The following is a 13,773-nucleotide window of genomic DNA, read 5'->3' as shown; positions in this document are numbered from 1 at the left end:
GCAACACGCCTCCCCATCTTCTGGGCTCTTACATTCTTTCCACGTCCTTACCTCCTTCTCTAGGATGTTTCCTGAACTTTGGAGAGTGAGGTGAGAGGATGGTTGATAAAGATGACCCATTTAGGGCTGAGCACTCAGTCTCTTATTTTCAGCACTTTGACCAATTAGTCATCTCTGCATTGACAGCTGTCCAGTTCAAAAAGAAGCTTTTCTGTCAAAGGTTGAGAGCAGCCCAGTTAATGGATATGAATATAAATATAACATTTTTCTAATGATCAATGATTTAAATTTTTTTGTGCTGATTCCCAATTTTTCTTTGATAAATGTCCATTTAAACATTTTGCCCGTTTTAAAATGTATTATCTTTAAAATGTTTCATAAATTCTTATTTATGAGACATAAAGCTTTCAAAATTACCCTCCTTGTACCTTTTTTTAAAATTGAACTATGTGTCCCTTGCTGACCTGGATCCCACTATGTAGACCAGGCTGGCCTTAAACTCGCAGAGTTTCTGCTTATGTCTCTGGAGTGTGCCTTGTCTCTTCATTTATAAATGATGCCTCTTCATTTCTTAAATGATAATTGTTGAAGTACAACCATTAGTATTTTGATTTAGCTCCACTTTCTAAATATTTTGGTAGATTGTATTTTTGGTATATATCCAAGAATACTTTACTTAACCTATGGATGTAAAACATTCTTTTCCTTAGTTTTCTTTAAGAACTTTTCTGTTTTCTTCTTGTATATAGGTCGGTGCTAGGTTTTAAACTAAGTTTGGTATGCTTCTTTGGTGTGTAGTATAAAGTCCTGGAGAAACTGTGCACTGTACGGAAAGGACAGACAGAATGATTTGTCTACTGGGGATTCCAAAGTGATGGGGATTTGCTAGACTCCCAATGTGCGGAGCGATGACTTGACTATAATTTGCTTGCATCATAGTATTTTTGCTTGTGGATGTCCATTTGTCCTGAAACAATTCATTGGAAAGATTACTATTTCCTCATTGGACTATCTTGACAACTGTCAAAAAACAATCGTGAGAGTTTATTTCTGTACTTTCAACTATGCTCTATTTTTCCTCTATGGATTTCTTAGAATTCTTTGTATACAGGAACTTGTTTATAAGTAGGAAGCTTTATCTTTTCCTTCACAGTAAAAATTCTTTATATAACTTTTTCATGCCTGATTGCGTTTACTACAATCAGCACTACAATGTTAGGTGAAGTGGCAAAAGCACGTACCTGTAGCTTGTTCTGGGTTTTAAGGGAAAGTATTTATTCTCTCACCATGTAGTATAACTGTGATGTAAGCTGCAGATTTTTCATAGGTAACTTTCACAAGACTGAAGAAGTTCCCTTCAATTCCTTATTTATTGAGTGTTCTAAGAATCGCTTATGTATTTTAGTCAATAAGAAAGCATCATAAGATTCCATGGATTGTATGTTTACTCTTAAAGAACATGTACTGCTAACAGGGTGGATATACCCCTTCCTAGCCCATTTTATCTTAGATCGAAGTGTTAGAATAAAGTGTTCTAAACTTTGACTTTAAGGGAAATAAATAACCAGAAAGTAACTCATGTGAATCTAACACAGAAGAAGCATAACACATCCAAAGTAGGTAAAAAGTCAGGGGGGTCAGTATACAGATATTCTTAGGCTACCATACAGTGTGAGGGCATAGAAGGAGTTGGAGGGTGCTGGGAAGGGTAGAAATAATGCAAATACAATACTCATATTTGAAATTCTCAAAAAATTAATTCAAAGGAGTCAAAGACCATTTACACTAGGGGTAGATAATCCTAAGTACCTCAGTGGCCAGTGTAGGTATAATCTAATCTTGGGATAGATGTTTCTAACAACAATAAACTAGAGACATTGATAAAAGAGTAAATTAGTCTTATAGATAAGGTAGTAGATATTTGGTAAGGATAATTCATCTAATGGAGATTCTAAGTAGTTTGGGATTTACTAAATTCTCCAAGTAGAGAATGAGGACTTGACTGCTGCTTGCACTGTGAGCTGGTATTTTTATTCTCCCTTTATGATAGTAGATAATCACAGTGAAAGGAAGTTTCAGGATGTGTTATATTTTACTAGGCTTGTCATAGAAATACAATGATTTCTCATCATTCTGGATGCCAGAAATTCTAAAGCAAGGTTTCAGAAGGTTTGGTTTATTTTGAAATGTCTTTCCTCAGCTTGTTGAAGGCTGTGTTCTTACTGTTCCTCACATCATCTTTTCTCTCCGTACTCACATACCTAGAATCCTTGTGTGTGATTTTCTTCTTTTTAAATAGAAACTAATTAGACTGGACCACAGCTCCCTGCTTCTGTTCTCAATACCCACATAATTCCCAATAAAGTCACATACAGTGATACCGGGGGTCAGGATTTCAACATATGAATTTTGGGAGAATAAAATTCAGCCTGTAACAGGGGATGATTGGAAATAAGAGAGATCATGAAATGAATGTAGAAGGAAAACCTAAGAAAATATTCAAGTGTGATTTGGGAGCCTTTCGGCTATATACCAAGTCTACAACCTACTACACAGACAGAGACTTCACAGGTAACACACTGCTTCTTAATGGAAAAAGGAGTCAGTTGGTTTTCCCCTGCATAAATACAATTATACACAGAGCATGGGATGGGAGGCATGAGGCTATACTGGCTGTAGAGAAAAGAACATTAGGCAGAGATCAAAAGTTTTTTTTTCTTCAGGAATTCCATTGTTTAATTGTCAATGGAAATGTAGAAAGTGTCACTTTTCTCTTGTACAGCAGAACTTGGAGACTTTCATGAAGAAACAGTTAGGAAACATCTGGTACAAACCCGGTACTTACCAAGTCAAGACTGTTTAGAGAGCAAGATCATGCACTTTCATCAGCAGCACATGTAAGTACTTTCCCTGGCACCTGCTCCCCCAATGGAGGACACTAAAAGTAAGGCAGACTCTTAAAAGCAAGCCTGTAGGTTTGTGACACTTCGGTCTCAAGAAAATACTAAGCTCCTTGCGGAGCGCTCAGGAATGTGAATGTGATTCTTGTTGCATTCATTTGGCTTATTAATCCTTTCCTGTTGTAGTGGCCGGAGCCCAGCTGAATCAGATATTTTGCTACTGGACATAGCAAGGAAGCTGGATATGTATGGCATCAGGCCTCAGCCTGCCAGTGATGGTGAAGGGATGCAGATCCACCTGGCTGTTGCTCACATGGGTGTACTGGTGTTACGGGTAACAGCTCTTATCCTGGGGGTGGACTTCAACTGATTGGGGTGGTTGTCTTCACTCCAACTTGAGTAGCTTTTCCCCAAAGGATTACAGTGTTTGGTTTTACAACCAACGAGAAGGGAAGTAATGCTTGGAAATGTTGTGCGTATGCCCTCTCCCCACAAAGGGTCTTGCCTCCATGTGCCATAAGTAATATACTATCTAGATTTCTAGAACATCACGCTTGAGAATAGGCTAGCATGGTTAAGAAATAAAGTGAAGAAGCTCTTTGGAATTTTTAGATGAGTAGATCTGTTCAGCCCCAAACCTTAGAGATCCAAACCCTGATGTGCCTTTACTCATTGCTGTTTTCATTGGAGGTAACCAGTGTCAGCTGGTAAGGAATTAAAGCCCAACCACGCCAGTAACTATTGCTATTTACTGGATCACCCTTTTCTGGGGATTTTGTATTTCATGTTAGAAATCCACTTAAAGTGCCATGGTCTTCCACTATCATTAATCTTCACCCTAGAGAACTTTCCCAGCAGTTATGTTTAAACAGTTTTCCAGTCCATTATATATCTTCATTTTTCTGAACACTTAATGGTTTTAGGTTCAAGTACGCACCTAACTTTCAGTATGATAAAAAGCATAATAGACTGATGCTTAGGTCAGTTTGTGAATAAATCAACATGAGAGAGAAGGGAATGTCCAAAGACACATATACACCCAAGACCATATTAAAGGACTGAAGTCATGAAGAAGGTCATACTGATAGGAAAATAACCCCATGGATTATAGGCATACCAGGAGGGCCCTCTTATTCATTTCCCTATAACCCCTGATGCTTGCCATTTCCTATTGTCTGGAAAAAATAGAGACAGAAACAGAGCTATCACATTAGACAGGATTTATTTCAGGTACTTCTGTGGACAGTGGGAACAAGATAGCTGATCTTATTCAGAATATATTTTCCTACCTCAGATTCAGCCAAAAAAACTAATGTACTGGATACCTTCCTTGTGTTCTTTATTGATCCGTTTCTTTTAAAAGAAGCAAGTTTCTTGAGATATGCTTTGTATACCATAAAATTCCTATGTCTTAAACTGTAGAAGTCATTGCATTTTAGTATATTTATTCATTAGGTCAGCTATAGTTATCCCTTTTTTTCTAGGTAGATGATAGACTAGATAGATAGATAGATAGATAGATAGATAGATAGATAGATAGATAGATGATAGATAGATAGATAGATGATAGATAGATAGATAGATAGATAGATAGATAGATAGATAGATAGATAGATAGATGATAGAATGTACTGTGGATCCATACTTTAACAGGCACTAGGACTACACCAGTGAATAAGAATAATACTAAGTCAATGGAACTTGAATTCTAATAGGGAGAAGACAGTTAAATAATTAAATACAAACAAAAGTGCTATTCTTTGCGCTAGGAGTAAGGGCTGCTAAGGTAATGCAGGTGAGAAGGACTTAACATTTAAGGTAAAATGAAAAGATGTTATCCAGGCCAGGAGGATAGGGCTGGGTGGAGAAGAAAGGTCCTCCAAAGAAAAGACAAACAGATAAAGGTCCTGAAGAGAATAAATATGGTGCAATCAAGAAATGAATATTAAGCAACAGAGAGACCTGGATCTTCCATTAAGATGCTTGAAATTGGGGCGGGAGAGATGGCTCAGCGATTAAGAGCACTGGTGGCTCTTGCAGAGGACCTGGGTTCAATTTCCAGCACCCACATGGCGGCTGACAACTGTCCATAACACTAGTTCCAGGGGATCCAATGCCTTTTTCTGACCTCCGTGGGTATTGCACGACATGAGTGCACCTATCTACATGCAGGCGTTACATTCATACTCATAAGAGAAAAATTTTAAAAGATGCTTGCGATTTGTTTGGAGAAGAAAGAGTGATAATGCTCAACACCAAACCCGTAAGCAATCATCAACTAGTCTATTATATATTACTTGAAATTGAATGGGAAGTACACATAAGAAAATAACAAATGAAGTTAACTTTAGGGAATTGCTAGAGGAAGTCAAAAGTAAGGTTGATAACAATGGAATAATGGAGAGTGGGTCTAGGAAAATTCCACACTGGAGCGGAGGATAGGCCACCCCTCCTGATTCCAGAGTAGATGGTTCATTCTCTGGAAAGACTACCCACATATGCATGTATCCCGACTTTTGCTACATCTTTTCTATAAATTGGAACATTACATGAGCAAATCAGAGGCACAGTAATAATTTCTCTCAAGCCAGGTCTGGCCAAAACTGTAAATAAATTCACATCTTTCCACCAATTTCTGCTTCCCTTTTCGTCAGCAGACTGGGCATGCAGCATGAACCTTAGATTCTGCTAACACTGAGAGTGAGACTTCTCAGGACTATGCACCTTTTCTTGTCCCTTTGATTTTTGGAGCATGTGAATAAAATAACTGTTGAACAAACAACAAACAGAAAAGCTAAGCTGTTTAAGCAGACCAAGAAAACTGATGTTCAGGGGATCTAGAAATGTGTTGGGCTACAGTTAGAAAATCTTAGGGACTGTGCTCTCAGACCTGGTAAAGAGGTTTGACAATGTGCATAGCAATTTTGGGTGAGGGCAATAAGAAGACAGCAGGAAGAAAGATACAGATTTGGAGAGATACTTGGACTAAAGGAGCAGTGGGGAGAGATGGCTGTATATTCAGCTGAGAAGGGGCAATCAAATCCAGCCCAGATTTGATGATGACAGTGAGAAGCTATTGAAGGTGTTTGAGTCAATGGGGTGGCAGAAGAAACAGTATGCTTTTCCTTTTTAGCGTTTATATCTGGAGACATAAAGAGGGATGAGAATACAGCAACTATTGCAGCAATCCATTCCTATAATGATCTCATTATCCTGCCCTAAAGGTCTCCTGGGCACTCCTTGTGTCCATTCGAGAAGAATGTGTGTCTTACCTGCAACACTTCACTGTAGCTTCTACTTAGCTCCACAGGATCCATCTGTGCAAGAGATGTGCCCAAGATGATCTTGTGAAGTGTACTTTCTGTCAGGCTTCCACTGTGTTACAATATCATGCTGACATGCTCTGAAATTGGCTATGTGTTTCATTACAGGGAAATACAAAGATTAATACTTTCAACTGGGCTAAGATCCGCAAGTTGAGTTTTAAGAGGAAGCATTTTCTCATCAAACTTCATGCTAATATATTGGTAAGTAGGTTTAAAAATAAATTATCTTTTTTTCTGTTCACTGGAATTTCTTATTCTACAAGTAGTTTGCATATGGATGGTGAAGTTGGCTGGCCCTAGGGGTGATGAACCCCCTCTTTAGCCTCCACATAAACAGTACAGAGATTTAGTCTCACTTTTTTTCTGGAGGCAAAACACTTAGACATGTGATTTGCAGTTCAGGATGAATAGTATAATAGGGAAATAAGGCAGTTTAGCTGACAGGCAGGTCTCTGGGGAAACCATTTTCAAGAGCTTTGATGAGTCAAATGGGAGTAACTAGATCTAGGACTATGGAAGTAATCATTTGATGCTCGCCTCTTCATTTTACAAAGTGTCCTTACTCGCTTTCCTTAAGCAAAAACTATTGAATACCTACCACATGCTAAAGCCAAGCAAGATGTGAGAAGTGGCTGTTCATATAAGCAGAAGAAATAATTATTGGGCAACTTTGCACTCTATAGGATGAGGAAAAAGGTGCTTTTAGTGATCATGAAGGAAACCGATTTTGGCCCTACAGAAGATCCAGTGTGATTTATATTCTTTAGATCTTGGCATTATATAAAGATGTTCATTTGAACAGTTCAAGGGGACCAGACTTAGTGTGAAACTTGTTCAGAGACCCAGGGTCTGCATGTAAGAACTTGGAAAGGTAGCAAAGAAGGGGATGCAGCTTTGAGTCGGGAGAGATGGGAAGAAGTTGAACCTGTAAACCCACGTTCCCTTAGGACAAATTAAAATACGCTAAAAGAGAAATATAAAACACCGTATGACAATAGAGCACACAAAGAAGTCTTTCTCGCTGGGACACTGAAAAGACTTGCCTATATGTAGTCACCATACAAGATCTTCCATCTGTAAGGAAATCTCTCCTCCCTTCCTTTTCCTGTTGGTCAATTATAAGTTCTTGTCATCTTGAAAAGATGTCCTTTGATGTTCATTTTAACCTAATTTACAACTTCACACAATGTTTCTGGAAGAGAAGAAGCAGGGCAGAAAAGCATTTAAGGTGAGAGGGCTGTGCAAAGCAGAACTGACTTCTTAGAGAAGGTGTGGCATTATCTGTTCCCCAGAAGGTTGCCAATCATTTGCTTTCAGTAGGTGTGAAGTCTAACAGGGAGCCAAGTGGAAAATCAGAAGCCGCAAGAGCCGCTGGACAAGGAGTTTGGAAGGTATTGAGATTGGAAGGTCTTTGATATTCTTGAAGGATGTTTAAATGGATGGAAATTGGTTTATACAGGTGCTGTGCAAAGACACTTTGGAGTTCACCATGGCCAGCCGAGATGCCTGCAAGGCTTTCTGGAAAACTTGTGTAGAGTACCATGCTTTCTTCAGACTTTCCGAGGAGCCCAAATCAAAGCCCAAGACGCTACTCTGCAGCAAGGGTTCCAGTTTCCGCTACAGGTAATCACATGCATTTCACATGGGAAAACCGTGCACACTACTTCTTTTCAATAACTTGGGAAGCAATAGGAGGAGTTTGAATTTCAAAATCAACAAAGAATCCATTTAAATCACTTGGAAGTTTATAACTATCCTTCCCTGTTCATTCTTTTGTGTTGCATTAGGTCCGTATTCCCTAATTAGGAGGCAGGAGCGTATACCCTACCTAAAGGATTGGATTAGAATCATAGCAAGTGTGTAGAGGGAGCATAAAGAGTTTGAGAAAATGCATTCAACAAGCCCATTGTTTCCCTTCAAGACAGCTTATACGCAGCCATGGAAAGAATTCTCAACAACATCCTTTGGTGGTAGTTAGGCAAAAGTCAGAGTGAGAGAGCACTGGAGGGGACAAGGGATTAAGAAGATTGAGCAATGTTGCTCTCCAGGCTTCTCACTACAGGTCTCACCTTGGAGGAACAGAAGAGAGGTAGAAATAAGATCTTGCTTTTACTTGAACACACTAGCCTAGCAATTCATTGGAAGAAGGCTATAAAACTCTTAGCTAATAGTAATTCTAATCCAATGTTTCCACATAAGTGATTTTTCAGATCGTGGAAGCCCGCCTTGTAAAAATGGAGATATTAAAAGACCCACATATTTTTGATAGAATCTTCCCAAAGTGTACTCTACAAATCCCTCTCTTCTTAAACAGATGATATTGAGCATATTTGAGCATATTTTGCTTTTTTAAAAATGACCTGAGTGCTTATAAACATCCTTTCTTATCCTCTGCAGGCAGCTGTAGTGCAAGGATGGCCTCAGGGTTGGGGGAGGCATGTCAGGCCTTGCTCTTCTGTGATAAACGGCCCAGACTTTTTGGATTTCATTATTATTGTGATTTCTTTTCTAGCTCTTGTGTCTCTCGCAGAAGTCAGCTGGATTTCTTTGTTAGTGTAAGCCTAACTGTAGCAATCCTTGTCTGCTGTTTGGTTAGCTGCTTTCTGTCTGTCATGGATTGGGAATCAAAATAAAAAGTCTGATTGGAATTAACATGTAAAGTAAGAGTCAGTTGGCTTTTCACATTTTTCTAAAAATCTAGGCTCCTAGTTGTTGAGGCTGCCCTATTCCTGGTTCTTGGACATGTGGGTATTTACAGTAATGTGATCATCTGAGCTCCACAACATATGCTACTCATCCAGATGCTTTTGGTTTCAATAGTAAGTGATGTTCTGAAGTTTCAGTCGCCTATTAGCTTATGATGGAATGAATGATTCTTGTTTCTTTTTTATGATAGTGGAAGAACTCAAAGGCAACTATTGGAATATGGCAAAAAAGGGAGGTTAAAGAGCCTGCCATTTGAAAGGTACACCCTTTTCTTTCTTCTCATGCTGATTGAAATTGTTTTCAGTGATTTATATATATTCTACAGTTCCCATGGTGGTGATTTTCAATGGCATCTGTTTGGGAATTTCAGGAAACATTACCCATCTCAGTATCATGAACGACAGTGCAGGTCGTCTCCAGACATTCTCTCTGATGTGTCAAAACAAGTAAGGTTTCTGAAAATTCCTACTTCTTTAGATAAGTATAAGTCATCTCGATAAGTCATCTCATTTTCAAATGCTTCCAAGAATTGATTCTGCCAGAACCTCCCAGTGTGTACCAAAGCCATGCCATTTGAGGATAGCCTCTTTGGGAGGTCTGCGGACTCAATGTTTCCTGCCAACAGGCCACTTAATAAACTACAACTGGTGTATACCATGCCGAATGGAAGCATCTGTCATACCTTCACATTACAATCTGTATTGTTAACATCCTGCAAAAAGAAGATACAATTAAATGTCTATGGCTTTATAATTTTAAAACTAAAGCTCTGTGATTTCACCAAGGAAATCATAAAGTTTAGAGAAAGAAATATGTTCTGGTGTTGAGATTCAAAAGTATTTTTGCTGGAGCTGGAGAGATGGCTCAGCGGTTAAGAACAGTGAATGTTCTTGTAGAAGAGAATCCCAGCACCCACATGGCAGCTAACAACTGTCCGTAACTCCATTCCCAAGGGATCTGACAGCCTCTTCTGTCTGCCATGGGCATTGCACGACACAGGTGCACTTACCTACATGCAGGCAATACACACACACACACACACACACACACACACACACTTTAATGCATAATTTCAGGATAAAGTGTTATTCTCTCAGAACTGTAAAATGATGAATTCATTTGAGATCTATGTTATGAAACTTGCTGATTAGTTTTCTTTGGCACTCTCTACAAAAGTTATTTTATATATTATAGGTGTTATTAAACTCTCATGCCTTTACTCAAGACACAGATGGTTTTTATTTAAAAGGTACCAGAGGTATAATGATGAACTATTACTAATATTACTAATGTACTATCTAGTATATGAACCTTTAAGGCCATTCACAGTCCTCCTCCCCATCATTTTACAGAAAATAGGGAGGAGACGGGAGCCCAAGGTTAATACAGCTTGTCAAAGGCAGACTGTGCAGAATTCTTGGTTCATTGATACAGTTACCAAACTAAACTGTTTGAAATACAGTGCTACCTGAAGGATACATAAATGTGGAGGCTTGAAATGGGATGTCACCAAGAAGAGTGCCACATGTACTTTTTGTCACATAACTTGGGATATCGTATAAATAACTAAACTTTCCAAACATGTATACATCAACCAGGAATTGAATATGGAATGTCTTTGTGAAATCTGCCTTTTATAATTGGAGACTACCTTTAAGACCCTCCCTAATTCTAGCTAAATGTTTTTTTCCTCATCTTTCATCAATGTGTCCTTTTTATCAAGGTGGAAGATCTGAGACTTACATGCACTGGGTACTACCGAAATGTAAATGGAGTGCACGCATCTGAGCCTATGCTAGACAGTAGGAGGAGGAACTCTGCGGTGGAGGTGACATTTGCAGCCGAGCTGGAGCGCTCCAAACCAGAGGCAGATCCCACATTGCTACATCCATCCCAAAGTAGTTCTTCTTTCCCTTTTATTTATACAGACCCTGTCTTTAACACGGACCCTGATCCCAGAGACTTCTTTGAGGAACGAAGTCCCCTAAGTTCTTTCCAAACAAGCTCTAAGTTTGTTGACAATCACATAAGCACATCTAGTTTCAGAAGCAAAGTGAGTCCTGCAAGACGGCTAGCATACACTGATGTGCCCTATATTCCTTGTATTAGTCAGCAGGTTGATATTATGCCTCCCCAAGTCTTCTTTTATGTGGACAAGCCACCCCAGGTGCCCAGACGGTCTCCAATCATGTCAGAGGAAAGGGCAAGACCAGACAGCTATATAGAGCCCAGTCCAATAAAGCCAGCCAAAAGAAGCCCAAGGAGTATCAGGATAAAGAGCTTACAGCAAGACCTTCAAGATCTCCAAGAAGCTATGGCCAGAACTAGTGGTAGGAGCAATATCAGTGTAGATCTCGATGAGGAAGACCCACAATTAGATGATATGTTTGCATGTAACATTCAAGATCAAACCCCTAAATGGTCCCAGAGCCAATCAGACATGAAAACTATCCGTTTTCCCTTTGGGTCAGAATTTAGACCATTAGGGCCCTGTCCTGCTCTGAGTCGTAAAGTGGACCCGTTTGTGTGTATGTTTGCAGAGCAGGAGTTCTCAGCAGTTCTAATGGATCAGAGCACAGCAGAAAGGTATGTAGCAAGTGAGTCCAGCGATTCAGAATCAGAAATTCTTAAACCAGACTACTATTCATTGTACAGCAAAGGAATAAAGTCACCCATGGCCAGAATCCGCTTGTCTTCTGGTAGTCTGCAGTTAGATGAAGAAGATGAAGATGTTTCTTTCACCACACCAGTCACTGAAGATAGGACTTTGTTAAAACCATGCAATTATTTCTTAGCTTAAGAGTGAACTCTGTGAATGTTCCCAGGTCAGTTCCATGTTACCATCTTAGGTAAGAAATGAGGAATGTTTAATAAACCTTTTCTTAGTCATTTTAAATTGGCAGTAAGGGAATGTTCTCATTCTGGACACCTATAGCGTAGGAAAGATCAAGCTGCTGCTACATTCTCTGCACTTCACTCTTCTATTCCCTCTGAACAGACTCTGGACCATGCCTCTGACCAGCACTATTGCAGTGGGAGGGAAGTATCTGTCATCATCATAATACATTCCTCATCCAGACATTGTAAATGAAGGCCCATATTTTGAGACTGAAGAACAGTGACACTGTGGGCTCGCATACGAGACTGACTTCTAAATGTCATTTTGTCATCTAGTAGACTGTGACTATGTTGGTCATTTTGTCCTTAAATAATGCTAAACAAAGGTTTGGTTCCTCCTGACTTGTATGGGACCTAGTAAACAGTTTTGTTACATACTACGAATGCCAATTTTTATAACATATATGAAGGGAGAGCATGACCCTCCTACAGCCTCAGGAACAAATAAGTGGCACAAATCTCCCAAGCAGAATATGTTTAGAATCAAGGACCTGGCAGAATTCTCGATCCAGGAAGTTCATGGATTAGGCCCATTTCTCAATGTTTAACTTGTGACTTCTCTATTCTGAACAACTTTTTCTATGTAGTGAGATAAATGATAACAAGCCAGTTTGTTCACCAAATCTCTCCTGTCAGAATTTATTCTTTCATGTATTTGTCGCATGTATGTAGGCAATGAAATGAAATGTTATTTTAATAAAGAGTCATGGAAAATCCATTCAATGAAAAAGGAGTTATAAATGTATGGTCTTCCTTTTGTTTTGATTAATTTCAGCAATAGTTGGTTCTGGCCTGTATGTAAGGAACAGGACAGTTATAAAGCAGGGAAGAATAGGGGAGACAAGAGGGCATGAGTGGTTGGGGGAAGCAGAAATATAGGGTAGCTGAGAAGAAAAAAGAGTAACAATGACGCCACGCTGTAACAGTACACCAAAACTCTGGTAGTTTTTGTCCGTTTGGTTGTTCCTTTTTGTCTTTTGCAAGATGGGTTCCCAGTATGTAGCCCAGGCTTGTCACCAATTCATAAACCTCTTGCCTCAGCCTCCCAAGTACTGGGTTATAGTTATGTACAAACTCAAAATTCCATACTTGAACCATTCAAAATTTCTGTATCAATCCTTCTGGAATGTAGGGCATCGTATTTGAGAACTGTGCTTGCTGATAGGGTCAAGTCCAACATGCTTTCAAGATGTTAAATATAAATTTCAAAGAAGTAAAGTAATTACCTAAATAAACCATTTATATATAATTTAGTGTAGAGAAAAGGATAACAAGTTTCCTAACTCTTTTAGTTCTCACAGCAGAAAAAATTCCTTTAATATACATCCTTTCTGCTACATAATCACTAACTCTCAGGTATATATTAATTATTTAATATGCTGAATATACTGAAGCAGGGCTGCCTATATATTAATTCTACAGATCCTTATTAATTAAAAAAATTACCCACAAAACTCCCCCCAGGAAGAATTCAATTTCCTTTATGTTATATGCCACTTCTGATTTTTATTTCTGAAAAATTTTCCTAAATGTATGTTTTCCCTAAGAACTATAGGGTTTGAATCTGTATATCAGCTTTTCATAAAATAGTAATTAGAGAGACCATCTAATTTACTGTCTGGAGAGCTGTTTGAAAGGACTATTAATAATTCTGTCTGTTCTTAGTAACATGAAGAATATCTTTTAGTGTACAATGGAAACCTTGGTTATGATTCAATAATGAAAGGTAAAGGAGGAAAATTTTCAAACAATTAGAAAAACATATCAGACCCTCCCTCAAGAAAACAACCATCAAAGATCATAAAATTTAAATATTTATTTTTAAAAGTCCCCGAACACTGGAGTATGCTTCACCTAGAAACAGTTTACAAGACTAATAGCTATAACAAATAAGCAATACAACTTGTGTTTGTGATGCAGTTGTGTTGTAACATTTCATATAA

The 13,773-nt window shown here is 38.7% G+C and overlaps 1 protein-coding gene across 1 annotated transcript in view; it reads left to right on the top strand.

The window, feature by feature from the left end:
- Frmd7 (FERM domain containing 7) overlaps positions 1 to 12,481 on the top strand; it is a 48,397-nt gene extending 35,916 nt beyond the window's left edge. Inside the window, exons 6-12 of the mRNA XM_008826739.3 lie at positions 2,783 to 2,897; positions 3,087 to 3,234; positions 6,332 to 6,427; positions 7,686 to 7,849; positions 9,123 to 9,191; positions 9,303 to 9,378; positions 10,656 to 12,481. Of these exons, the coding sequence (XP_008824961.1) occupies positions 2,783 to 2,897; positions 3,087 to 3,234; positions 6,332 to 6,427; positions 7,686 to 7,849; positions 9,123 to 9,191; positions 9,303 to 9,378; positions 10,656 to 11,732 (1,745 nt within the window). The 3' untranslated portion in view covers positions 11,733 to 12,481. The remainder of the gene's footprint in view (positions 1 to 2,782; positions 2,898 to 3,086; positions 3,235 to 6,331; positions 6,428 to 7,685; positions 7,850 to 9,122; positions 9,192 to 9,302; positions 9,379 to 10,655) is intronic.
- Positions 12,482 to 13,773: the final 1,292 nt, after the last annotated feature.

The sequence above is a fragment of the Nannospalax galili genome, unplaced genomic scaffold (genome assembly GCF_000622305.1).
Source record: "Nannospalax galili isolate Female #2095 unplaced genomic scaffold, S.galili_v1.0 scaffold371, whole genome shotgun sequence".
Taxonomy (NCBI): domain Eukaryota; kingdom Metazoa; phylum Chordata; class Mammalia; order Rodentia; family Spalacidae; genus Nannospalax; species Nannospalax galili.
Note: the sequence above shows the minus strand (reverse complement) of the source record. Positions and strands in the feature narration are given on the sequence as shown.